This window comes from Ammodytes marinus (assembly GCF_949987685.1).
Source record: "Ammodytes marinus genome assembly, chromosome: 9".
Lineage (NCBI taxonomy): Eukaryota > Metazoa > Chordata > Actinopteri > Uranoscopiformes > Ammodytidae > Ammodytes > Ammodytes marinus.
In genome coordinates, this window is record NC_137213.1 from 31893820 (window position 1) to 31920108 (window position 26289).

Genomic DNA, 26289 nt, shown 5'->3' on the forward strand with positions numbered 1-26289 from the left:
TTGCTTAAAGTAACTGTAAAACCCAAATCCAGAAATCCCTTCTAACTGTGTACTTTGGGGAGTTAGTTGCATGATAGTAAAGCATCTGAAGAGAGTTAGGCATATCTAGCAAACCAAATTAAAAATGGTAATTTAAAAAAAAAAATAATATTTAAAAGTAACATCATAAGCTAATATGAAGCCCAATAATCAAACAATCAAAGCAGGCCCCACTCTCCTTTCCCTTTCTTGCTTTTTAAATTACTGAAAGTCAAAACAATAAATATTAATAATTAAGATAATAAAAGTATGCCTACATATACAAATAAATAAATAAAGAAAACTGGAAAAAAACTGAAAAAGAAAGGAAAAAAATAGAAAATAATAAATAAATAAAAAATATGAATAAAAATTAAAATCTAAAAAAATAATAAAAATAACCCTGACCTCTTCCATGGCGTTGACCAGCCTCATGAGGTATTTGTCCTGCAGAGCTCTGTCTCCTCCGATCACAGTGCTGCCGTCGGCCTCCAGGCGGATGTATGTTCTGATCAGCTCCTGTGGGACGCCCCAGGCCTTGGGCAGCAGGCGGGCGGGCAGGCGGGGCAGCACAGAGTTCTTTATGCCCACCAGGGGAATGTAGTGGTTCCTCCCAGAGCTGCTCCACGCTATGCAGATCGGCTTATTCAGCTGCCCGTCTTTACCTGGGAAGTTTAAAATGTTGATAAAGGGACACTGTGTAACATTTTATGTAATTTATTAGCTAAAATCAATATCCTCATTCATAAATATGTCCTCATTGGTGTCAAATCACCTCTGCCAATAATCTGAATTATCCTCCTGAGCGGAGAATTACAAATAATAATACCTGGGAAGTTAAAGATTTGTGTTAACAGTTTGAAGATTAATTTCACATTGGACATTTTGTGAAATGTTTAAATCCATAATTATTTTAATATATTTTCTCAATGGCACTTAAAAAGGTGGAGTTGGCGATTTATAGAGAACGTTTGTTGTCAAAAAGAATTGCTGCTCCGCTCTATGCAGATCGGCTTATTCAGCTTTAACAAAAAGGACAAAAAAAAGATGAGTTAAATAGTATAAAGAGTTTGAAGTCAGACCCAGAGTCATTTGAAATTTCTAAATGTTTTTATCAATAATTTTCTTTAATAATTTATTGTGTTGTCAAAATGTTGTTTCCACACTATGCAGATCGGCTTATTCAGCAGACAGTCTTTACCTGGGAAGTTTAAGAGTTTTTTAACAGTTTGAAGATTCATTTCATATCGGAAATTTTTTGCAAAATATTTTAATCCATAATTTTTTTTCATGCATTTTTTTTTTATCTTATTATCTTATTCAGCTTTCCGTATTCACTTTAAACAAAAGGAAAACAAATATGAATGAAATAGTATAATGGGTTTAAAGTCGGACGCAGAGTCCTTTACCTAGGAATTTAAAAAAGAGATCTTAAAATATTTCTATTATCACAGATATTGCATTTAAAAAGAGCTGTTATGTAAAATGGAACTTCAGTACTTGGCACTCCCAATTTCCTTGTATAGGTGACTGTACACTCACAATAAAGGCTATCATCCCTTCCCTTATCTTAACAATAATAATAAAACTAATAATAAATACCTTTACACTGCTCTTCTGCCACCAAACCGGGCGTTTCTATCATTATACAATCGCTATTATAATATAATGAATGAGGTTTTTCTTCCCTCAGTCTTCCCTCAGTCTTCCCTCAGTCTTCCCTTGGCCCAGCTGTCCTGTTAATCCTAACCCTACATTTTACCATGTGACGTCACACATGTAGGGAAAATGTAGGGTTAGACAGTGAGACCATAAAACACTCTTTCTGCCTTTTCTCAGGCTAGGATGAACAGATTTATTTATTTTTTAATTGCATATTTATACTACATAGGATCTCAGAGCTCAATACACCTTCATATTTCCACCGGTGAAGTAGGTCTTAAACAAAAACAATTAAATAAAAACTAATAATAAATACCTTTACACTGCTCTTCTGCCACCAAACCAGGCAGGAAAGTAGCAGAATAATCCCCTGAGCTCCTCATCCCGCTGAGAGAGTCCAGCAGGATAATGGGCCGATGGAGGACGTTAGCCAGGCCGAATATATGGATGTTTCTCAGGCCTAGCGGCACTCCTTCCGGGGGTATAAACAAGGGGTCGCACTCGTTGATTATATCCTCCCATTCTGCGGCATCGATGAAATCCTGGAACAGAGCCTTGTAACGGTCCAGATTCTGCTTGAAGTTCTGCTTGAGGTTTTCTCTGAGCGCGTGCCAGAAGAGCTCGCGACCCACCAGCGCACGAGACACGGCGTGAACCAGACAATGGCCGTCTCCATCCACGTGCACCGGGATCAGACACTCACGGTTACTGTTGATGAAAAAAATAAGAGGAATTAGTTTTGTTGCTGTTTGGAGGAAAGATAGGAACTTATTTAATAATAATAATAATAATAATAATAATAATAATAATAATAATAATAATAATAATAATAATAATAATAATAATAATAATAAGAATCAAACTTGTTTATGGGTGTCCTTTCTCATAACATTCAAGGACACCTTACAGTTAAAACAAGCAAAAAATACAGTTAAAGGTAGAGTCAGCAGTACTGGAAAGTGCTTGTGATTATCCCCCCACAATCCGCTCACTGTCCGTACTGTGTGAAATAAAAAATAGAGTTTTAATACACAACCTAGGCTCTGTAAACTGGCATGTTGCAAGCTACGGTGGGCCACCTTTGTTGACATACTCTTTGTTTACATGCCAGTTGACAGAGCCTAGGCTTTGTATTAACACCAGATTTTTTTCAGTGCACACACAGTACAGACAGGTAGCAGATCGTGAGGAGATATTCACTGATTACTCTATACGACTACTGTAAGGGATGTATTGATAGATAGACAGACAGACAGACAGACAGACAGATAGATAGACAGATAGATAGATAGATAGATAGATAGATAGATAGATAGATAGATAGATAGATAGATAGATAGATAGATAGATAGATAGATAGATAGATAGATAGACAGACAGACAGACAGATAGACAGACAAACAGAGTGTGATGTTGTGTGTACCTGTTGGCTTTCTTCATTTCTTCCAGAGTGTCGTGGAGGTAGAGGAGGCTGCCTGAGCGATCCTTGCCGTAGCCCATAGTGGAAACATGCTCCGGCTCGATCAGAAAGGCTCGGTCTCCCAGCAGAGAGCAGTCGAACATCTCACCCTGGTTCATGTCCCTCAACAGCTTGGCTTTGCCCGTCTGCTTGTCCATGCCGTACCTGGTAGAAAAACACACAAGACGTTAAAGTCCAAGTCAGCTTTATTTGTCAATTTCGAAATATGACTATATAATGCAACCTTGTGTTCCGTTTGCTGTGCTAGCAGACAGACAGACAGACAGAGACAGAGATACACACACACAATAGCCTACCTGGTGAGCATAACCATACAATAACGTTGTAGAAAAAGTAAATTATCTTGGTTTAGACAGACAGACACACACACACACACACACAGAGCACACCAACACTATAGCCTACCTGGTGAGCAACGGGGACAGTAGCTTGCAGTGGTGGTTTGAGCATAACCATAGATAGATAGATAGATAGATAGATAGATAGATAGATAGATAGATAGATAGATAGATAGATAGATAGATAGATAGATAGATAGATAGATAGATAGATAGATAGATAGATAGATAGATAGATAGATAGATAGATAGATAGATAGATAGATAGATAGATAGATAGATAGATAGATATACACACTATAGCCTACCTGGTTAGCACCGGGGACAGTAGCTTGCAGTGGTAGTTGGACAGCCCCATCACTTTGACCAGCTCGGTGCCTTTCTTGGGCGCTCCGGTAACCCCGAGCAGGGCGTTTCTAAGCAGGTTGTGAAGTACCACATCTGGGTCTGTTACCTCTTCCACATTTATCAGGTTCTTTTGCTCGTGTCTCTGCCCGCATTCAGTACATTCAATACTCACGGAGCCGTGCGCAGGGAAAAACAACCTAGCTTCGCACCGCGGATCCGGGCAGCTACCTGACAATATACGCTTGTCCTTTTTCTTTGAGCTCTGTAGCAACGACATTTTGTTTTAGGGTGGTTTTTTTGGGGTGTTTTTTTTTAGAGATAAAGAAAGAGAGAGAGAGGGGGAGAATAGTTTGAGTTTTTAGCGTCTACTGAATCATGGCAGCCAGTCTCTCTCTCTCAACGACACTTGTTTGCCGAGATATAATAACAAGAACAACACGGAAGCGGCGGCTGGCTGTTTTTTTTTTTTTTTTTTTTTTTTTACTTACTTACTTCCGCGTTTGGAGTGGCCGTTGCGAAACGTGATGACGTCACGGTGTGGCATTGTGGGAGTTGTAGTTGGAGGACGTGATTCTTTTTTGAATAATTACACAAAAAAAACAGAAGAAACACAATTTATTTATTTTTTGTATTGATTTCACTTGAAAACAAATTAATAACTATTTAGCAGGACTTGAATATATTGTAAAATTATTGATATAGGCAATGATAACGTTTAGCTGACTTCATTTACCAGAATGCAACACGGGCACAGCGATGTTTTGTTGTGTTCACGGCAGAATCATGGCAGTTTGGGCAGAGCGAAAAAATAAAATTAATTAATAAATCAATTAATAAATAACCTTTGGGAAGAGTGGATATTTTATTATTATTATTATTATTATTATTATTATTATTATTATTATTATTATTATTATTATTATTCAATAATCAAAAAGCATTTTATAACTAAAAAATATATGTTATATAAAATATCTTCTAACACGACTGCAGAGAACATGTCAGTGACGTGCGGTCTGGGTATGCACCGACTACCCAGACATGGCCAGCGAAAAAATAAAAATAAAAAATAAATAAATAATTTTATTTAATAAACTTATATTTGTATTATTACTGTTCATTCTTATGATTTTTATAGGCTATGTAATCCGCGATTACTTTAAAAAAGTGTAGACCTTTTGATGAAGGTGGCAGTTAGTAAGTCACGTCAAAATAAGCCTGCCTATTCATTGTGGACGCAAATAAACCAAACAAACAGGATTATTTCTGTTTATTTTGAAGTAAATATGGTATGGTAGAAGCCTTTACGTTAGGCTACATATCATACATGGACCAATTAAAATCGAGATATTTTACTGCACATTTACGCAGTTTAGGCCTACGTCATTACGCCGGCCACGCTCATTCACGTCGTTACCCCATGCGTTACCTCCATGTGGTACCCCGCGGATTTCAAAGTCAACATTGCAGCTGCCGTCGGTTCCGTGCCCGCAGATATTTCAGACTGGAGGAATTTTTAACAAGATGGATTATAATTTTAAAAGGAACAGAATGAATTGCAAGAGAAAGGCCTGCACGCGCCAGCCTTGGACGGTTTACAGCAGCAACAGGAACAAACAATGTTCGAGCGTTTCAAACGGACAGGTAGCCTACATGATCGGCTAGCTATCGGTTAGCTAGCTGTGCTATCAGTCAAACTGGATTACTATCGGCTTGCTTCTTTCTACACTACAGCCAGGGAGTCAGATTGGTGAGTCAGAAACTTTTTTGGGGTTTATTGAATAATAAGTGTGGATGAGTTGATGCCGAGCGCAAGCCATTCTGCATTTTATATTCAATTGAGCAGTTGTGTTTTCATTGTTGCTGACGAACACACATAATTGGACGCTACAGTAGGCCTACGCTACTGCAATAAGTGTGGGTAAAAAGATGGTTAAATTCTGATGCTGGACAGGACCTCACCGCACGTCACTGTTTGTAAATTATGAAAGCAATTCAGTATATTCAATATAAAAGACTAACAACATAGTGCTCTTGAATGCACCCCGAAAATGTTCCATTCCCCTAATCAAGGCCCGTGTGTGTGTGTGTCAACCATGTGAGTCGCATTTTAACAGGTAGAATAAAATGCACTTTTATACAAGCTGCCCATTAATACACAGCAAAAATACTATGATAGCCTATATCTATAGTCTCGTATTAGTTGAAGACAGAAATAGTTTTTGAACTGTTTTTAAAAGTAGGAGCAGCATTAATACCAGTAATATAGTGATTTACTGTTGTGTGGTATGTCGTCCACCAGATGTCACTGTTGTTTGTATAAGAGGTAAGAGCATCAGCTTCTAATATAGAACCAACTCGTGATTTCTTCATATTTTGTACCTTGTTAAATAATTTTGAATTATTTTAGAACAAGATGTACACATTTTTACTATATGTATTTAGGTATATACAGTTAGTACTTTTTCTAAATTTTCTTTCAATTTCATTTAATGTTTGCACAATTTTTTCTTTTTTTTGTAGGAATGTAAATGTGAACAATAACAGCAATCAGCATCTCTATTATTTACAGTAAGGTACACACATTTAAAACTACATATGCACCTACATGATAAATATATATTTTTTAGTAACTACTAGCCTAGATATGCATTACCTACACACTAAAAACTATGTAGTTTTGTTACTTGTTTGTTTGTTTTTACTTGTAGTTGAAGAGGCTTTGTTTCCAGTGTGGGTTTGAGTTCAGCTGTGTGTGGGTGGGAGGCTCAGTGGTATAAGGTGCGTGTGTGTGTACAGCAGCAGATATGAATCTATTCTCTGTGGTTATTAGGATTCATAAAAAAACAGTTGACAGAGAATCAACACTTCCTTTGCTGCAGCAGACGGGCTGTGTGGGTTTCTGCTCTGAAGCTTTCTCACATTAATATCACAATGACAGTTACAACCATCCACTCTGGTTAAACTACAGCTGGATTTCAGCACTCAGTACTCACTGTCTCAACTTTCAATCATAAAGTGTTTGTATTGGAACCCTGTAAAAGTGCTTTGAGTGCGAGAAAAGCGCTTAAAATATAAATCCAATCCATTATTCCAATATGTACATAAAGATGTCGTCTATCTTTGTCATTGATCAGAGCGTCAGAACACAAACCACAGAGACAAACAAGTCAAACAAACAATGAGCAGAACTAGAGCCTTAGAATAACTCAAAGGTTAATATCATTTTAAATCTGAGTTTATTTATAATCAGTCATGAAGAATGAATGAAGCTTTGAGAGTTAATTGGCATTCTTTTAACTGTAGTTTTAAAGTGCCAGCTTTGTTGTCTATGTGTGGAAACAACAGTGTCAACAGCATACTGACTTTTATATAATGTCTATATTTGGCGCTTCGGTGGCATAGTGGATAGAGCGCGTACCATATTGGCTCAGGCCTTCGTTGCAGTGGTCGCGGGTTCAAATCCAACCGGTGGACCTTTACTGCAGGTCATCCCCCTCCCTCTCTCTCTCTCTCTCTCTCTCTCTCTCTCTCTCTCTCTCTCTCTCTCTCTCTCTCTCTCTCTCTGTCTCCCCATTTCAACTCTGTACTGTCTAATAAAGCTTGAAAATGCCAAAAAATAATCTTAAAAAAATATATATATATTCCTGTGCAGTTGTTTGGGGAACTGTGTGAAAGTAAACTGAGAGCAACTTACGACCAGAGTAAAAACTACTTGTAGGTGTCAACAACATACACACTCAATGGAGATGATTCTGTATCGGAGTATTTGCTTTGAAGCAAAACTGAAATCCATAAAAAGAAGGAGGTTCATTAAATGCAGACAGTGTGATTTTTTTTTTTTTTAGTTTATCGAGAATGTTACATGGAAAGATTTGTAGACTCTGCCCCACTGTGAATAATGTATTGAAAAGAAACTCAAGAGCAGAAAAAATACTAATGATACGATATCTAGCAGACAGCTAATGATCCAGCATAAAGGTGCTACGAGGAACTTTTAAATATTTCTGAAACAGTCTAATTTATCCTCTGATGATCAAAAATGAATTACAATCCTGGAACTATAGCTGGCATAGGAGAAACACAACCACTTTTTTCCAAAGGGGACGCTAGAATTATTAAAAGTTCCTGGAGCCCCTTTTAAAATGTTTATTATTATAAGTCACAATTAAAAGTGGAAATAAACTAGAGTATCAAAATAACATTGTACAACAAAATGATTTACACTTAAAAGCTTTGATTTTTTTTATTCTATAGATACTTTGTCAGGTATCTAGAAGCTCATAGTCATCAGACAGTACAGTTGACTGACGATAAAATGGACAAACAATAAAAGTCAGTAAAATATATCAATAAAAAGCAAGCACAAATACAACACGTCATTATAGACATTTTTAAACACAGATCGAAATGATAATTGAGATAAAAAGATGTGGGGAAAGGAGAGGAGAAAACAGTAATTTTTCTATACCACATGATTTTCACTCAGTAGCTATAAACGTACACAGCTCCAGAAAAAATTACCAGTCTGGATTTTTCTTTTTTCATCTCGACATTACTTTATGGAAAGGCTCTTAATGACAAACAATTTAATGGAATTTGGTCGAAATGTTGTAAGTTGTTTATAGAATGAAACCAAAATGTTCATTCTACTCAAACATTCTATGAATAGTACAACGAGAGACACCGAACCTTTGGAGTGGTCTCTTAATGTTTTCCAGAGCTGTATATGTGACTATATTTTTTTGAGGACACTTAAAAAGATACGTGTTACAGTCAAACCCATTGTAACTGACATTTTTGAAAGCTGATTAAAGTTATAAAGATAGATAGATAGATAGATAGATAGATAGATAGATAGATAGATAGATAGATAGATAGATAGATAGATAGATAGATAGATACTATTAGGGCTGCAACTAACGATTATTTTGATGATCGATTAATCTGTCGATTATTTTCTTGATTAATCGATTATTAATCGAGTAGTGTTTTGGTCCGTAGAATGTCAGAAAATGGTGAAAAATGTTAATACATTTTCAAAAGCCCATGTTGACGTCCTCATATGTATTGTTATGTCCAAAACACAAAGATATTTCAGTTAACTGTCATAATAGGATTAAAGAAACCAGAAAATATTCACATTTGAGAAGCTGAAATCAGAGGAATTAGAATTTTTTTTATAAAAATTACTCAAAACGATTAATCGATTATCAAAATAGTTGGCGATTATTTTAGTAATCGATTAATAATCGATTCGTCGATTAATCGTTGCAGCTCTAGATACTATATACACTTTAATAATCCCTTGGGAATGTTCATCAGGGAAATTCAAAATTACAGCAGCGCTAGCACAGACAACAAGATACAAAAACAAGATACAACGAATTGATGAGATTTGAATCTGTCAGTCAGCCGATGTGCCGTTGGTGGACGGTCCCTTGTTTCTTGTTTCTGAAGATCATCATCAGAGAGAGTCCACAGCAGTACACCAGACTCTTCACTATCAGCAGCGTGTACAGCAGCACCAGCAGCTTCACCCTGCACTCAGTCTGGAAGGAAGATTCTAGTGGAGGGAAAGGGGGATGAGATGGAGGAAGAGATGGAGGGAGAGATGGAGGGAGGGATGGAGGGATAGTTGGAGGGAAAGTTGCTTGTTGGAGAGATGCTGGACGAGTTGTGGGTTGGAGAGTTGGATTCTCTGAAACAGAAAATGGCAAAAATAAAATTGTAAATGGACTTGACTTATATAGCGCTTCTTTAGCCGATTCTCAGCCCCAAAGCGCTTTACATTTCTTACCACATTCACCCATTCACACACACATACACCGATAGCAGTAGCTGACCTATAAGCGGTCTGAGCATGCAACACAGTATCCCACCACTTATAGTGCCTTGCAAAAGTATTCATACCCCTTGAACTTTTCCACATTTTGTCACGTAACAACCACACACTCACATTTATTTTATTGGAAAGTGGGGAATGAAAATTATCCAAATATTAAAATATTTTTGTAAATAAAATACTGAACCTCACCCCCCCCCCCCCCCCCCCCCCCCCCCCCCCCGAATCAAAACTTTGTAGATCCACCTATCGCTGCAATTACAGCTGCAAGTCTATTTGGGTATGTCTAGCTTTGCACATCTAGAGCCTGACATTTTTGCCCATTCTTCTTTGAAAAATAGCTTGAGCTACTATAACACTAGCTCGACGTAACTGTATGTAAACTTACTGACTGAGCCTTCATTACTTTGTCCCTCTATGCCCCATTTCAACTCTCTCTCCAAATCTATATAATAAAGCAAAAGAAAAATGCCAAAAAAAAAAAAAAAAACTCTTGCTCGACTTAACTGTGCATGTAAACATACTGACTGAGTCTTCATTACCTTGTCCTGTCTGTGCCTCCACTGTGCCGCTCTCATGCTCCACAGAGCAGCTGTAGTTGTACATGAGGCTTTCTCTTTGTCCGATAGTTAAGATGGCGGCTGGGCATCCCGACAGTCTGAGCTGCTCTCCCTGATCAGCGGTCACCTTAATAATAATAATAACACATTTTATTTTGAAGGCACCTTTTCATGGCTCTCAGGGACACTGTACATTCAAAACAGATATAAAATCAAAAACAAACACACAATCGGGCGTAGTGGATAGAGCGTGTACCATATTGGCTCCGGCCTTCGTTGCAGTGGTCGCGGGTTCAAATCTGACCCATGGACCTTTACTGCAGGTCATTCCCCCTCTCTCTCTCTCTCTCTCTCTCTGTCTCCCCATTTCAACTCTGTACTGTCTAATAAAGTTTGAAAATGCCCAAAAATAATCTTTAAAAAAAAAATACAAAATGTACCCTTATTGTATAGTTTGTCCAAAAAATTATAATGAAAATAGTTCACACCCTTAACACTAAAAAAAACACACTTAAACAATAGAATTCAAAACAGATCAAATAAAGTAGACAATGGACCTTCTCCACAGCTCCATTCTCCTTCTGTCTTTCCCAGGATAACTTGACCAGAGGAGGAAACATGTCTGAGGCCAGACACAGCAGGGAGCTCTGGCTGGATGCTGCTGGGTACACGCTCACCACGGGCTTCACCACCTGATTATCAACACCACCTGGACAGCATAAAATAAACACACACGGACGGAAAGAAAATATATATACAATATGTATTAAATTAAAAAAATACAATTATTTATTAATAATATAATATAATATAATATAATATAATATAATATAATATAATATAATATAATATAATCATAATAATGCAATTTACCGCAAAGGGGAAAACTATTTTTCTATATAAGGGTGATATGTGAACCCCTATAAGTTTTTTTTTTTTTCACCTTCACATAGAAAGCTATTGAAATTTTTTACATTAAAATATGTATGACATTTAATATAAAGTACTTACCACCATATACGTCGCTCTAACTTTACTCTCAAAAAATTATTTGTTAAATTTTTTCGATTACAATATGCAGTATCCTATAATAAGTAATATAATAATTTATCACAAATAATATTTCTAAATATATTTACTGTAATTAAATGTCTTATAAATTCTTACTATTAAATGTATTTTAAGATATAAGATATGATATATGTGTGTGCCATACATTATATCAAATATAGAAAAATTACTGCGCATGAATTCTTTTTATTGTAAAATCCTATTCAAGCTTAATTTACAAAATACAAATTTGACCATTTGTTTGAAAATAAGTTATGCACATTTGTCCAATGCAACATATTAACGTTATAATCTTTTAAACAACATTTACTTACAGATTTAATTATGTTTCAAGAGAAGGTGCCGAATGAGAGGATCAGATACTGTATATTTGTTTTACGTTGCCGAGATAAAAAAATTTTCCTCTAAAAATCAATGTAATCTTGTGCAAAAAAAAATAATAATATCCTCAGTAGTTCAGTGAGATTTAAAAAACAGTTTCAGGAATCATGAACCTTTTTCAATAGCTTCACGGCAGAAATTATTTTCTTCTAATTATTAAAACAAAAACTAAAAATGTAAAGTCTGAAGCAGCAGAAACTGAATTAAAACAACTGAGATGAGCAGGTACTGTAATTTGGGTAAAAATATCACTTTTTCTTGAAGAATCAGTTTGATGAGAAAGAATAACTTAATGTGCAGTGAGATGCATAAATCGTTTTAGTTATTATCAACCGTTTTCAATAGCTTCATGGCTGCAAGAATTTTCTACTTATTATGAAAAAGTAAACATGTAAAGTCTGAAGCAACAAGAACGGATTAAAAACAACTTGTTCACTATAACAATTCGAGGAAAATAATTGTTTATTCTTACCTGTTACATACAGTTTAGTTCCAGGTCCAAAGATGAGATGGCCGTCTCCTCCTCTCACAGTGAATAACACTGATACAAAAACCTGTCTGCTGCTGAATGTGTCAGCTGAGGTGAACCAGTCCAAGTTATGAGCCAGGATCATGTTTCAGCTGCATGATGTTTATCTAATGTTTCATATCAACATGAGCGTCTCTTCTTTTTATTTTATTTCAGACACTCTAGCAGTGTTTTTATCTAGCCTGGCAGCCTACATACTTCTGCTCAATTTTCATTTCTCTTCAGTAGTCAGTCTGGGTGTGCAGGATCTTAGTGGGTTTTCTCCGGCCAGATTTCTGCCGGTCCAATCAGCGAAAGGAAGGAATGGCTCAGAAGCCGGTTACAGTTGTAGTTAGAAGCATACATCACGACCAAACGTTATGCGATTGGTTGGCAGATCCAGAGTGGCACTGGGCAGATCCAATAGTTTTAAACTTCAGCAGACACCCGCCTTCAAATGGGGGAACATTTGTCAATTAAAAGATTCCATACCTTCTGTACAAATTAAATGAAGTACGATGGTCTGGTAGGACCAGGCTAGAGTTTCTCTATGGATGGTAATGTCTGTCGGTCCATAACTGAAGTCCACTTTGGTTCTTGACCACAAACCTGGAAAACTCTCCACAATCTCACGTCATATCTGTTTGGCATCATCTCGAAGTTTTGCTCGATGTCTTCCCTGATTCATATTTATCACAGTTTGCCTCTCACCTAGTTCCCAGCCCAAGCTTCCACTATGCTATGGCTATGCTCTCTTCCTGTCACTAACACTGTTTGACGGCTGTTGGTTTTTGTACAGGCTTCAGGGATAATTTCTCACTGTGAGTAGCACTCTTCTCACAGGTGCAGTAGTACGTGGCTGAATGGAGGAATTTAGCTTTCTTGATCTTTAACTCACAGCCGTTGTTTATGCTCACGGCAGAGAAATCATTCTTCTGGGGATGATTGTATGAATCCTGATCGACGGTATCAGTTTTCCGATCACTTTTCTTATCAACAGTTCCTTTCTCCAGTTTGATATCCAGAACCGGTCTGAATGTTTCTTTGTCTTTCCTCTGGTACCAGCGCACAAACGTAGTGGTCGTATCAGGAGCGCCACACTGGTGAATTCCTCTACAGCTGATGGAGACTGTTTCACCAACTCTCCTGGTCACTGTGAAGTCGTCCTGAATCAGCTCTGCTGCCATGGTAACCAGCGCTGTAGAGACACAGAATCATAATCAGAAATACTGTATTGATCCCGGTGGGAAATTCAGTTTGTTACAGTTTGGTCCAATTTAGAATAGAAACACAGGAAGGAAAGGAATAAGTGTAAGTAAGAACATGTGCTCAATGCTACAAGGTATAGGCAACAATACAAATCAAACAATATAAGAATAAGAAGTAAATAAGTATGAATGAAACAGTGGGACAGATAGATGGAGGTCAGTGTGACAGTGTTTTGTTAAAGGTTGAGTGTGCTGGCTCCTGATTGGCTGGAAACCCTCACCTGAACACAGACAGCACAGAGCAGCAGCTTGGAGGAAAAGCATTTTGTGCAGTGGAGTTTCCTCTGGTGAACCTGGGGAGAAGTGGCGCTCTGACGCAGCCGAGGCCAAACCAGGTCGAGCTGTGAGACGAGACGAGGGGCACGTGGTTTCTAACGGGTCCTCAGATCTCCCATCAGCCCCTGGGGCGGACAGATAAGACTGCTTTCTCCTTGAATCTGTTCTGTGCTGCTGTAAAGAATAAAACCTTTACGATGCTGCCCTCTAGTGACTGCAACAACACTCTGTTTCAGACCAAACTGCTACTTTCACTACTACAACTGTTCCCACTACAATCAATGCCATTGTGTTAAGCTACTGGCTGTGTATGGAAAGCCATACTAACGTCTTACTCATACTCATTTTGACTTTTTCATTTCATTTAACTTTTATTTATCCTCGAGAGACCAATTGAGGGGTGACCCTCATTTTCAATGACGTCGAGTTCAATTTGAGTATGTGGTTTGGGTATGCAAGTTTGGGTAGGCGAATTGCCCGGATGAGTACTAACTCCCGGGAAGATTTTGGGTATGGATCGACAGGTTACTTTTCCTACTCAACCGCCCCACAGGAAAATTAAATATTTTCGATCAAGTTGCTAGGCAACGGCATTGTTTGGGGTCCACAATCTGACAACTGTACGTGCAGTCATTCATAAACTCTTACCATAGAGAGATGAAGATAAATACCTAACAACATTAGAGTTACTAAGTCAAATGAGTGATGCCAGTCTGATAGTGGAGAGAGATCAAAACTGAATGCTGTGTTCCACACACCGCGGCTCGTCCAGCTCATCTGACAGCCGAGTGCTGTCAGATGAGCTGGACAGAGAGCGTCGGAGGGATCCTCCGCCTCAAAACATGTATACGTGTGAAACCAGATTCATGCATTTCACTTTAAAAATGTAAAACAAATCTCTACGGGACCCCCATAGAGGGTTGAGATCTCTGCTGGCTACTACCTTCACCCAGCTGGACATTCACTGGAAAAAGGTTTTTAAGACGTACTTCATCTGATTATTATTTCGTGATTCAATTCAAATAACCATTTTTTGTTTTATTTATAAAATAACTTTTTTTTATTTCAAACTAGTGTTAAATAAGGCTATTTTTAATTAGGAGCTCAATTAGAAATATCTATTTTGACAAATGTAAAATTGTAAGGTTGTGTATTCAACTGATTAATAATTAGTCAATCAATCCAAATAAACATTATTTGTTTTCTTTTTAAAACACTGGTAAGTATAAATATATTTGATGAGCTCAATTAAGAAAAACTTGTTTTGACAAAGGTACAATTTCAAAGTTACGTACAAGGCCGTGCATGCGCATTAAACACAACGACGCTTGACTACTGGACCAAACCGGATTTCAGCCAGATTTCAGCCATCAAGACCATGGACATCTCAAGCCTGGATAACGTGAGGTAATCAAGTTCCATCGGATACATTCTAGTAAGTTAAATCAACAATAATGCTGCTGTGTTTAGTAACATGTTAATTGTATACAATATATTGTCTCTATACTGACTTTCTCTTGTAGATAAGTTTAGTTTGAAACATTACACACGGTGTTCGCTAGCTAAGTTTGCACGAGGTACCATATGAGGTCAGAGTTAATAGGCCTCAATGTCTAACCTGTTCCGAAAATTTGCATAAGTGAATATGAATACATTTGACATATGGCTTATTTTACACGGGTAATTAATTTGAAAAGTCAAGCAAATAACATATCTCGAGTCACTGTAATAATAGAAATACCATAGAAGCTAACTTAATATCAATATTACTAAGTGAAGGAGCTAGCTAAAGGTAAATATGAGCTAAGGGTAACGTTAGCTAACGCAGTTGTCGAGTTATGTATGGACGTATTGCTGCATGGGCGCCAGTGAGTGGTGTCGGTTGCTTTTCAAATTAGTTTAGTACTGGAGTACTAGAGTGATGAGTGGTGTTCGTTTATGTTCCAAATTAAGTGTCGTAGCGAAATACAGTTTGTGTCGTGTTTTATTTGGCATTTCACTTTAAAAAGGCAAAAAAAAAATCTCCAGGTTGGGCATACCTTCCTAGAGGGTTGACATCTCGGCTGGCTACTACTTTCACCCAGCTGGACATTGGAAGCACTAGCGGAAAACACTGGGTGTGTGAATGACATTTAACAATAGTCTATGATTTGGCAGCGCTAAAATTGGAGAGGGCCCCCTTATCAAATTCTGCTTAGGGCCCCATGAAGGCTTGGGCCGGCTCTGCACACACACACACACACACACACACACACACACACACACACACACACACACACACACACACACACAGAGAAACACACACACAAACACACACACACTCGGGAACATTTCAGACAATTAGAAGAATGTGTGAGATGCAGCAGCTATTCAATCCTTATAGAAAGCTGTGGGCGTGTCAGAGTCTAAATCTGTTTAGACCATTGTTCTCACAAACAAGATTCTTGAGGCATTAGTGTTTGTGACTCGGCAGAAATGTTTGTGTGTGTGTGTTACTGTGTTTCTCTGTGTGTTTGTGTGTGTGTGTGTGTGTGTTACTGTGTTTCTCTGTGTGTTTGTGTGTGTGTGTGTGTGTAGGTGGCAGGACTGTGATAGCCTTATAATAGAATATGGAACAAGCAATTAGAAAGTATGCTTTTTTTATTTAAAATTGACAAAAAGGTTAAAAGTGGACGTCATCATCGAAATTGATGCGTGTGCGTGTGTGTGTGTGTGTGTGTGTGTGCACTGAAGAGAAAGCATGCACCTTTAGTGGCTCAGCAGGTGACATTAGGATAACGGGAAGTAACCATGGTAACAGTGAGCAGCATCCCAACTGACTGTATCTGATTATTATATTCAAACTGGCTACGAGGAACTTTTAAATATTTCTGAAACAGTCTAATTTTTCCTCTGATCATAAATGACATGTAACAGCAAACGAGACCATCAGTGCAAAGAATGCTATTTTTATATAATTTTTCTTAATGCCTTAGTCATGGGTATACGCTCACCCAGGAACAACAGCTGGCGTAGTAAAAACACTACCGCTTTTGTCCAAAATATACAAGTTAAAGATTATACTCTTTTCAGTCAACTCTGTGAACTGGTTCTGTATGTAAACAAAGGGGGCAAAGCAACAGATCTGTTTACAGGGCCTAGGCTGGGCCTGTGTATTATAATATATAACACTGGATTTTTTTCAGTGCACACACAAGTACAAGACAGGTAGCGACTAACTGACTCCACCTTTTAAGAGAATCTTGCGTGTTCTAAATTTGTACCTTCATTGTTGAATGAACTCTTTGGAAATCACTTTGGACAAAAGCTTCAGCTCAATGTAATTGTATGAAATGTTCTCTGGCAAGTTCAACAGGATAAAAATGAGAGCCAGTGTTTACCGCAAAAGTGTGTGTGTGTGTGTGTGTGTGTGTGTGTGTGTGTGTGTGTGTGTGTGTGTGTGTGTGTGTGTGTGTGTGTGTGTGTGTGTGTGTGTGTGTGTGTGTGTGTGTGTGTGTGTGTGTGTGTGTGTGTGTGTGTGTGTGTGTGTGTGTGTGTGTGTGTGTGTGTGTGTGTGTGTGTGTGTGTGTGTGTGTGTGTGTGTGTGTGTGTGTGTGTGTGTGTGTGTGTGTGTGTGTGTGTGTGTGTGTGTGTGTGTGCGTGTGTGTGTGTGTGTGTGTGTGTGTGTGTGTGTGTGTGTGTGTGTGTGTGTGTGTGTGCACTGAAGAGAGAGCTTGCACCTTTATTCCTCCCAAACAAACCATTGATTGACATTTAATAGAGTTATGTTGAGACACACCCAGTGACAGACAGACAGACAGACAGACAGACAGACAGAGAAGCAGGCAGGCAGGCAGACACATATATAGACAGGCATGCAGACAGACAGACACACCCACACCCATACCCAGGGATCTATATAAGAGCTGCTGCCTCAGCATCAGGCAGCACAGGTAAACTGACTGCAGCAAACCGACACCATGACACCTCTCTTCATCATCCTCCTCTTCCTCGCACTCACGGTATTTACTTTTATTTTTATAATTATTTACACTTTTAATGAATCACTGAATTTTAGAGATACTTTGTTGTTTGTTTGTTGAGCCTTTAAGTCTAGAGACACTGCAGGTGAATAGGGTAAAATGTTTAACTAATTGATATAATGATGAAATGTTGCCAGTTGATTACGGAAACTATAATTTCTTGTATTACAATTTTTTTCAGAAGTGTTTGATTAAATATGCAAATGTGGACATTTCCAATTAATTATGTTTGAATTTAATCTCTTTTAAAACCAAAAACATTTAGATGTTGAATTTCTGATTTGTTTTACAACATACTGTATTAGTGTCCAATGTTTTTACAGAACAGATTTTTGATACAGCCTTTTTTCATATTCAAAAAATATTATGTAAAGGTCTTAAAAATTTATTTTCAGCATGTTTTTAATAAGAAAATGTCTCATAAATCAGACAACGAACAACATATGAACAAATCCTTCTGTAATAATCTTCAGAATAGTACTAAGAATGATTATGGAAAGTGCTTTAGAAGTTGAGATTTGTTTCGAGTTTTGAAAAATAATTGTTGAGATGGCTGTTAAAGATGGTTGTTTTTTTTTTACATGTTTTTTCCTCTGTGTTGCAGAGTGCACAGGACACTGATGGTGAGTTGAATATTAATCAAATATTTTCTGTTTCTAGTCAAACGACACGTGAATAAATCTTTTGTTTACAATGTTTTGTCTCTTTGCTTCTAGACGTCACTGAAGAGATCGCCAAAGCTAATGAAGGCACAAGTAAGAATGAATGTATACATGAAGGCTAGACAGACAGACAGACAGAGACATGAAGGCTTCAGCACTATGAGACATGCTGAGAGATGGATAGCACTTTTTCAAACGTTTCAAATTTTAAGGCAACTGTCTGAACTAGATTTAAAAAAAAAATAGATTTGAGTTTTGAGTCTAAAACTAAAAAGTTTAAAACACTAAACAGTGTTAAAACTTTACGAACACCTTATTTTTTTCAATTTTAGTCATTGCTTTTTTCTCGCAAAATTAGTAGCATTCACATGAATAGTAGGGTATCAAACAGGTTTGCGTGAAATACTTTCTGAACATAAAAAGAAGAAAAAAATTAAAAATTTTAAGTTGCATTACATATGAATGATATGATTTGTTATCTCAACAAGAGATAAGGAGATAGCATTGAGAATGCTACTTAGAATAGCACAAACATATGTCTAAAGTTTGGACTTGATACGATTTTTAGTTTTGGATTCATGAGCTTTTACGTACAAGGTAGCTATTGCGCAAATATTCAAAGCGCTACCATTTAGTCATCGATGGTCGTAACAAAATTATTTTAAATATTTTTTTTTATTTTTTAGATTTTCTGTGCATTGGTGTGATGATTACAGACAGACACACACACACACACACAGGCGATTTCTTCAAATGCATCACCCCAAAATCGGAGCCCGTTCCGAGCTAGTTCCAAACTAGAGCAAGTTTTTTGGTTTCACACCGCCAGAGAGCTGGCTCCGGGCTCTAAAAACCGGTTCAATCCCAACCCCAGGATTGAGCTGGGCTAGAAATAAGAACTGCTTGCGCCAGCGGCCGGGGGAGGGATTATCCTGACCAACCAGACCAACTCAAACCTCATGCCCGCCATATTTAAAAACGCCGCTACTACGAGACGTTAACACAACATAATTACCGAACGTAGCGATCCAATTGACTGGCGAAAATACGCTGTATGGGTCCTGTTTGGTTATGAAGTGATAATTGAACATGATGTAACTTTTTACTTGTGCATATATTGTGACATTTGTATTTCTTTTTGTCATACGTAAAAGTAGGAAATGTTTAATGAAACAGAATAGAATGTAAAATGCTCCTCTGACCAGAGGATGGGGGAGGACCATAGGGCCATAGGAAGTGAGTAGGGGGAAGGACCTTATATGGCCATACAGTAGTAAGGAGTAGAGGGAGGGGCTACCGGGGTTCCCCCATGCAGCTGTGCCTTTTTCACTCCTCCCTCTCTTCCAGGTCTCATTGGTCCTCAGTTCACTATATAAGAGCCGGTTTTGAAGCAGGACAGGGCTTTTTTGAGGCTTTTTCGAGGCTTTTTTGGGACGCTTTTTGTGTGTTACTCTCTGTTCCAGCAGACTCTATCTGTCCCTTTAACCATGGAGACAGAAGAAAAACTTAGAAAAACTTTGTGAGTCCAAAATACTCCAAAGTACTTAGAGGCAAAGTCTTTTAAAAACACATCTGTGAACCTCTTGACACTAAAAATGACTTGATCAATAATTTTTAGAACTAGGAAAACGGACTGAGATGCAGGGTGATAGACGGATATTAATGGAAATATGGTACCCGTAGCCAATGGGTCATGCCTTTCATTACTAGGACGCCATAACGATGTCTGTCTAACTCCCTGTAATTAATGAAGTTTTCGTAGCGCGGGAGATGATACTACCAGGCACTCATGCAAGTGTTTGGGTATTGTTTCACGAGCTACAACAAATTTAGAAATGAGAACCAAGTCAAAATAACTCTATTGAATGAGTTATAGGTATACAACCTCTTTTCTTTTCCTTTATTGTCCATTTTATGTATTATACCTATACTCTCTTGTATTTTGTAAATAAAATCCCTTAAATGTTGTAAAGCCTCAGTTGTGAATTAGTTTATAACTGGAACAGAAGGACTTTAGGTATAGGGTTTTTTCTTCAAAGAGATGGTTTCGTCCCTGGGGAGGTAAGTTCAATTTGATTCTACACAACGGCACATTACTGATTTAAAACACACACAACCTCATACAACTAACCTCTCTGTAAGGAGAGAATATGTTGAAACACCTAATCTTTAAAAATAAAAGAATAGGTTATAAATACCTTCCCAGATTAAACTATATGTTTATATTCTGATATTCTGTTCTATTTTATTAGAAGGGTGGTTTACAAACTAAGTTAAATACAACTTATAAGCAATAACTTGTGAATGATATCTTCCGTGAAAACAGGAGGAGGATTTTCTGAAGCAATATTAGAAAGGGTTAATAGTTTAGAGGAGGTCGGTCTCATCCTAGGATGAGGGGGCTCTGATAACATAGGAACTTTAAACACGGTGTTATGTGTTGATTATTGTACTTTATTTAGACGTTAACTCAGGTGGAGAAGAGGGTAAATCCAGCACTATTAAACAAAGAGGCCGGAGTTGGCGTCTCTTGCAGGAACTGTGGTGAGAGGAGAGTAGTCTTTATGAAGGAATAATAAACAAGTAAAGCATTGTGCTACAAGTTGGTTAATACGGGTTTGTTAGGATATAACTAATAACCTTTTGATACTAGCTTTTCATTTAGATCAGACTTTTATAGTCGGAATCGTAATAGTTAACAAAGCAAAGCGAGAGGCAACACGTGTAAAAAAATAGGACTTATTCGCTGCTGTTGATGTGCTTAAAGCTAGCGTAAGCGTTAGCCACGAGAGCGGCGACGTCGAGCGACCATTTGGCTCCAAAGACACATGTCATAATATTATAATATATTACCTACATTTTGATAACAAAATTATCCATGTGGAGTTAGATTTGTGCGAGTGAGAGCGAGCTAGAAAGTGTGTGGCATTTTTTTTTCTTTCAAATGTTACACTTTGTCGGTTGGTGCTGCACTCTAGGCCCGGAAACATCTGTTCCATCCTCTCCCTTTATAACATTTTAAAAGATTGATTTTACATGTCTTCAAACAAGGCTGATTAATTTGAAAACTATGATTTTTAACAAAAACAATAGGGTTCCCTGCCTAGCAGGGCTTGGGAACCGCGTTGCTCTGCAAAACGCAGTCCCAGCTCCTGCTCGGGCTTGGCCCCCTAATCAGTTGGTTCAAATGTAGGCTGTTCAAACTTAAAAGTTTTACTGTTTTAATATTTACGTTATTGTTTTCATAAAACGTAAGAGTTTTTTAGTTTTAGTCTCAGAACTTAAAAAATCAGCAGACAGTTACCTTGAAATGTTGAGTGTTCCTAACTTGATTTTTAACAGAACTTTGAATCTGAATATGTGTGTTTATCTGTTGTTTAGTTGGAAACAGACTGGAAGATGGTGACATAATGCCAGAAACTAGCAGGAATGCTCACAGTTGCACGGCAACAGGCTGCAAGTGGCCCAAGTCTGGTCGCTATGTCAGAGTTCCCATCGCAATCGCCAGCTCATTCAGTAAGAAATACTATCTCAAAATTAAGGAGAACGCTTGTTGTCAAAATCACTTTGTCAGAATCAGTGAATATCTCTTCATGATCCAAACACAGTACGGACAGGTTAAAAATCCAGTGAATACACAGCCAAATTAAAAATGTCTTTTTTTTCTCTTGTTTCTATCCTCTTCCTAATTTTTAATTATTATTATTTTAATTCTATTAATATACTGTTTTTTGATATTTGATGTTTGTGTTTTTTCTGAGGGTAAGTTCTAGGTGTGTGTATATATATATATTTTTATTTATATTATAATATTTTAATAATTATTAAATTATTTCTCTCTAGGCAGATCAGAGCGCACTGCAATCATCCGAACACTGTTGACGTTCTATCGCTCAACATGCATTCGCTTTCTGTGGCGCAGGACTCAACGGGAGTTCCTCTACTTCTACCCTGGCACTGGGTACACACACACACACACACACACACACACACACACACACACACACACACACACACACACGCACACATACAGTCAGTAGCAGCTGACAGCACTGCACTGCATTCAGTATGATCCTGGGCAATTTTTTTTAAATATACTGTGTGTGTGTGTCGATCAGCTGTTGGTCTTTCCTAGGCCGTCGGGTTGGTAGAGGACAGGCTATCTCTCTACAGCACGGAAGATGTTTCAGCACGAGGACGATCCAACATGAAGTTCTTCACGCTCTTGGATTCCACCACGAACATAGACGCTCCGACAGAGACAGCTACATCCAAATCCTCACCAACAACATCAAGCCAGGTACACAGACAGACAGACAGACAGACAGACACAGTGTCTTTTTTCAGTGCTAATTTTCTCTCAAATCCAATTTAGCGTCAGCTTTTCAGCATACAAGATTCACACGCATCATCTACAGAAAATGCATTTTCTAGGTTATATACTGAACCGGCCAATAATGTCAAATTCTCGTCTAAATATTCCACATCTTTAATACTCTGTTGGTCGTATTCAACAATTCAATCCCTTTTGTCTTCAAACTCCTTCAACCGTTTCTTCATATAAATTCTTACAAATTCAAGACCGCTATTTCGTTTAGCTCCAAGCCGATTCAAAGACTAGTTCACACTTTTTTTCAAGACTTTCAACTCATTATTAATTAATTCACAATTTCAAGCTTGGAACTAAATTCTTTATCAAATAACCAGACATTGGTCTTTCCTAGGCCGTCGGGTTGGAAAGACCATTGGCTAGATTTACATTAACCTATTACAGAGAACTGAACGGTTTAGATAGAACCACAAACTGCTCATCCAATACAGACTGTAACCTACTAACCTAGGACTTAATCTTTCCTCCTCTGTAGGAAAGCTTAATGAGTTCAAGAAGGCCAGTACCAACAACTTGGGAGTTCCCTACGACCTCAACTCCATCATGCACTACGGAAAGTGAGTGAACTGTGAATCTATAAATCATCTAATGAAAATGTATTATTGCTTAAGCCGAGACACGGCAGGGGAACAGGGCAACATTTTTAAACTTATAGATATCATGATGAAACTGACAGTAAAACTATTATCTTTTGAAGTAAATTTTTTTCAGAAATGTTTGAATAAATGTGCACAAGATCCAACTAATTGTAAAGTGTAAATGTTCAGATCAATGATCTGCCCCCCACCTCTGGAACGCCCTCACACCTGTCATCCGTAACTCCGACACTCTTTCCACATTCAAGACCCATCTAAAAACCCATCTTTTTAAACTGTCATATTCCATATAATTCATTGTCTACCAGAGCCGGCCCAAGCCTTCAGGGGGCCCTAAGCGAAATATGATTGGGGGCCCCTCTCCAATGTTAGCGCTGCTGAAAGATCTTTGTTAAATATCATTCACATACCCAGTGTTTTCCACTAGTGCCTCCACTGTGCAGCTGTGCGAAAGTATTAGACAGCTGAGATTCAGACTCTCCTAGGGGGATCCGGGGGTATGCCCCCCCGGGAGATTTTTTTATCCTTTTTAAAGTGAAATGCATGAATCTGGTGCACTTTGAGAGGAAAATTAAGAGGCTAAATCTGAGAAATTTTGTGTGAACAAATAATTTGGAGACACTGGGTCAGATGAATTAGAAGCTATTGAAGAAGGACACATGGATTTTCCATAAAAATATTAATATAAAATTAAATGGATGTGAACGTGACATGATCAGATAATTTCGGATTTCCTCCCAGATGAACTGATTACATTTTTAGGCTATTAATTATCTAGACCAAAACATTTTATTCCTTTTTTGTATAACTCACATTTGCATAATATGATGTTAATATCAAACACACAACAACATTTTTTTTAATTTTTTTTTTTTGAGGGAGCCCCCCACGCAGTCGGGGGCCCTAAGCGGCCGCTTAGTTTGCTTATGCCTCGGGTTGGCTCTGTTGTCTCCCACCCATCTCACCACCCTTGTGTAAATTGTTTTAATGTGTCTTGTTCTTGTGTTTTTTATCATTGTTGATTTTGTTTTTTAACTATGCCCTGTAAGGTGACCTTGGGTGCTTTGAAAGGCGCCCTCAAATAAAATGAATTATTATTATTTATTATTATCTCCTTAAACTCCAAAAATGTAGATGTTGAAGCCAGAGTTAAAATCTAAAAAATATGTATTATTTACAGGCCTTAAAAATGCCTTTTTCAGCATGTTTTTACAAAGAATATGTCTCATAAATTCTGTAATAACCTTCAAAATAGTGCAAAGAATGATTATGGAAAGTGTATTGATGTGTGCTTTAGGAGTGGAGATTTTCGGTTAAGAAAAAAACTAATATTGAGATAATGTCCGTTAAAGATGGTTGTATAGTAGAAATATACAGATGCAAACAGACAAGGTTTAGGTCTTTAAACATGTGTTTTTTCTGTGTGTCCTCCTCCAGCTATTACTTCACCAGAAATGGGCGGCAAACCATCATCGCTAAGGGTAACCCAAGACTGAGACTGGGTACAGCGACCAGTATGACCAGAAATGACATCGCCCTTGTCAACCAGCTCTACCAATGCAGTGTGTGATTCATGAAATATGAAAGATATACCCATAAGTCAGATCTCAGTAGACTTATAAATCAGACGGTTAACAACATATGAACAAATCCTTCTGTAGTAACCTTCAGAATAGTGCTAAGAATGATTATGGAAAGTTTAGTTAATGTGAGTGCTTTAGAAGTTGAGATTTTTGGTTTAGAAAAAAGTCTAATGGGGAAACTGCCTTTATCTTTGTTCTTTAAACCATTTTTGAACCAAATTTAATCATTTGATTTGAATATTTTACTCTTTTCTTGAATGATTATCTTCTGGTTCTACTGAGTGGAATCACAGAGATTTTAATTGATTTAATGATTCTAAACGATGCGGAAATGAACATAATTGAACAATCTAACCCATAGAAAGTTTTTCCTATTCTGATTGGAGGAAGACACATTTAGATGTTTGACTTTAGTAAAAGTTGCTCCACTATAATGTTAACAGAATCCATCCAAGTACAATTACAGAAGTTTGATCACCAAAACCTCCCCCACACCAAAAGAAAAAGTGCTCTTAACCCAGAGAGTCAGTGAGTAAATTACTACAGCTGTCAAATCGGCAAGATTTAATATAAACTAGTAATAATAGAAGCACTTAAAGGTGGAGTCAACCACTTTTCAACAAAATCAGTGAATATCTCTTCATGATCTACAACCTTTCTGTATGGTGTGTTTACTGAAAAGAAAACCTTGTGTTAATACACAGCCTAGGCTCTGTAAACTGGTATAGGCCTATAAACAAAGGGGCTTCCACTTATATTCATTGATTTTTACAAAAAGTGATTTTGAGAACTGGCATGATCCAGAATCGCTTGGCAAGTACAAGTGCCTCTAAATTGGTACTAAATGAATTGTGCAAATCTGATCAATAGTATTGCACGATAACCTCTAAAATGACAATTCTGAATGATTAATAATTCCTTATATGATTATCGGGAGAATTTGGGTCGAACTGTGTTTCATTATTTCGTTGATGCAATATATTTATCCACTAATGATTTTTAATCAATGACTTTGTATTAATCTTTACAATCAACTTGAGACTATGTTCAATAAAATCAAGAAAAATGAAGCTGTGATGTTTTTGATTTCGAGCCAAAGGAGGTGGTAACCCCACACATTAGTTTTTTTGTTTTGGTGAATTCTGCCCAGGATATATTTTCAATTGCTGCTGCTAAAGAAAGGTGAATTCCCGCACACTGTCTTACTGGTAAACATATACATTTATATACAATATGTATTTATTATTTCAGTGCTGGACCTTCATCAGGCAAACCTTTTTC

At 37.6% G+C, this 26289-nt stretch overlaps 3 protein-coding genes across 3 annotated transcripts in view; 1 reads left to right on the forward strand and 2 right to left on the reverse strand.

The window, feature by feature from the left end:
• vcpip1 (valosin containing protein (p97)/p47 complex interacting protein 1) overlaps positions 1-4272 on the reverse strand; it is a 13723-nt gene extending 9451 nt beyond the window's left edge. The window contains exons 1-4 of the mRNA XM_080034662.1: positions 3807-4272; positions 3104-3304; positions 1997-2388; positions 427-683 (exon numbers count right to left, since the gene is read on the reverse strand). Coding sequence (XP_079890788.1) covers positions 427-683; positions 1997-2388; positions 3104-3304; positions 3807-4123 — 1167 coding nt within the window. The 5' untranslated portion in view covers positions 4124-4272. The remainder of the gene's footprint in view (positions 1-426; positions 684-1996; positions 2389-3103; positions 3305-3806) is intronic.
• Positions 4273-9042: 4770 nt separating this feature from the next.
• Positions 9043-12440, reverse strand: LOC307255570 (uncharacterized protein). Its single transcript, XM_080034261.1, has 4 exons — positions 12176-12440; positions 10809-10960; positions 10234-10378; positions 9043-9547 (listed from the first exon to the last, which is right to left on the reverse strand). The coding sequence occupies exons 1-4, from the start codon at positions 12315-12317 to the stop codon at positions 9258-9260; spliced, it is 729 nt and encodes a 242-aa protein (XP_079890387.1). The 5' UTR covers positions 12318-12440; the 3' UTR covers positions 9043-9257.
• Positions 12441-17697: 5257 nt separating this feature from the next.
• On the forward strand, positions 17698-25990 carry LOC307255894 (high choriolytic enzyme 1-like). The gene is made up of 8 exons (XM_080034714.1): positions 17698-17756; positions 18382-18400; positions 18494-18532; positions 21821-21955; positions 22283-22400; positions 22558-22739; positions 23305-23386; positions 24863-25990. Exons 1-8 carry the CDS (start codon positions 17715-17717, stop codon positions 24993-24995), a joined length of 750 nt encoding a protein of 249 aa, XP_079890840.1. The 5' UTR covers positions 17698-17714; the 3' UTR covers positions 24996-25990.
• The last annotated feature ends 299 nt before the right edge of the window (positions 25991-26289 follow it).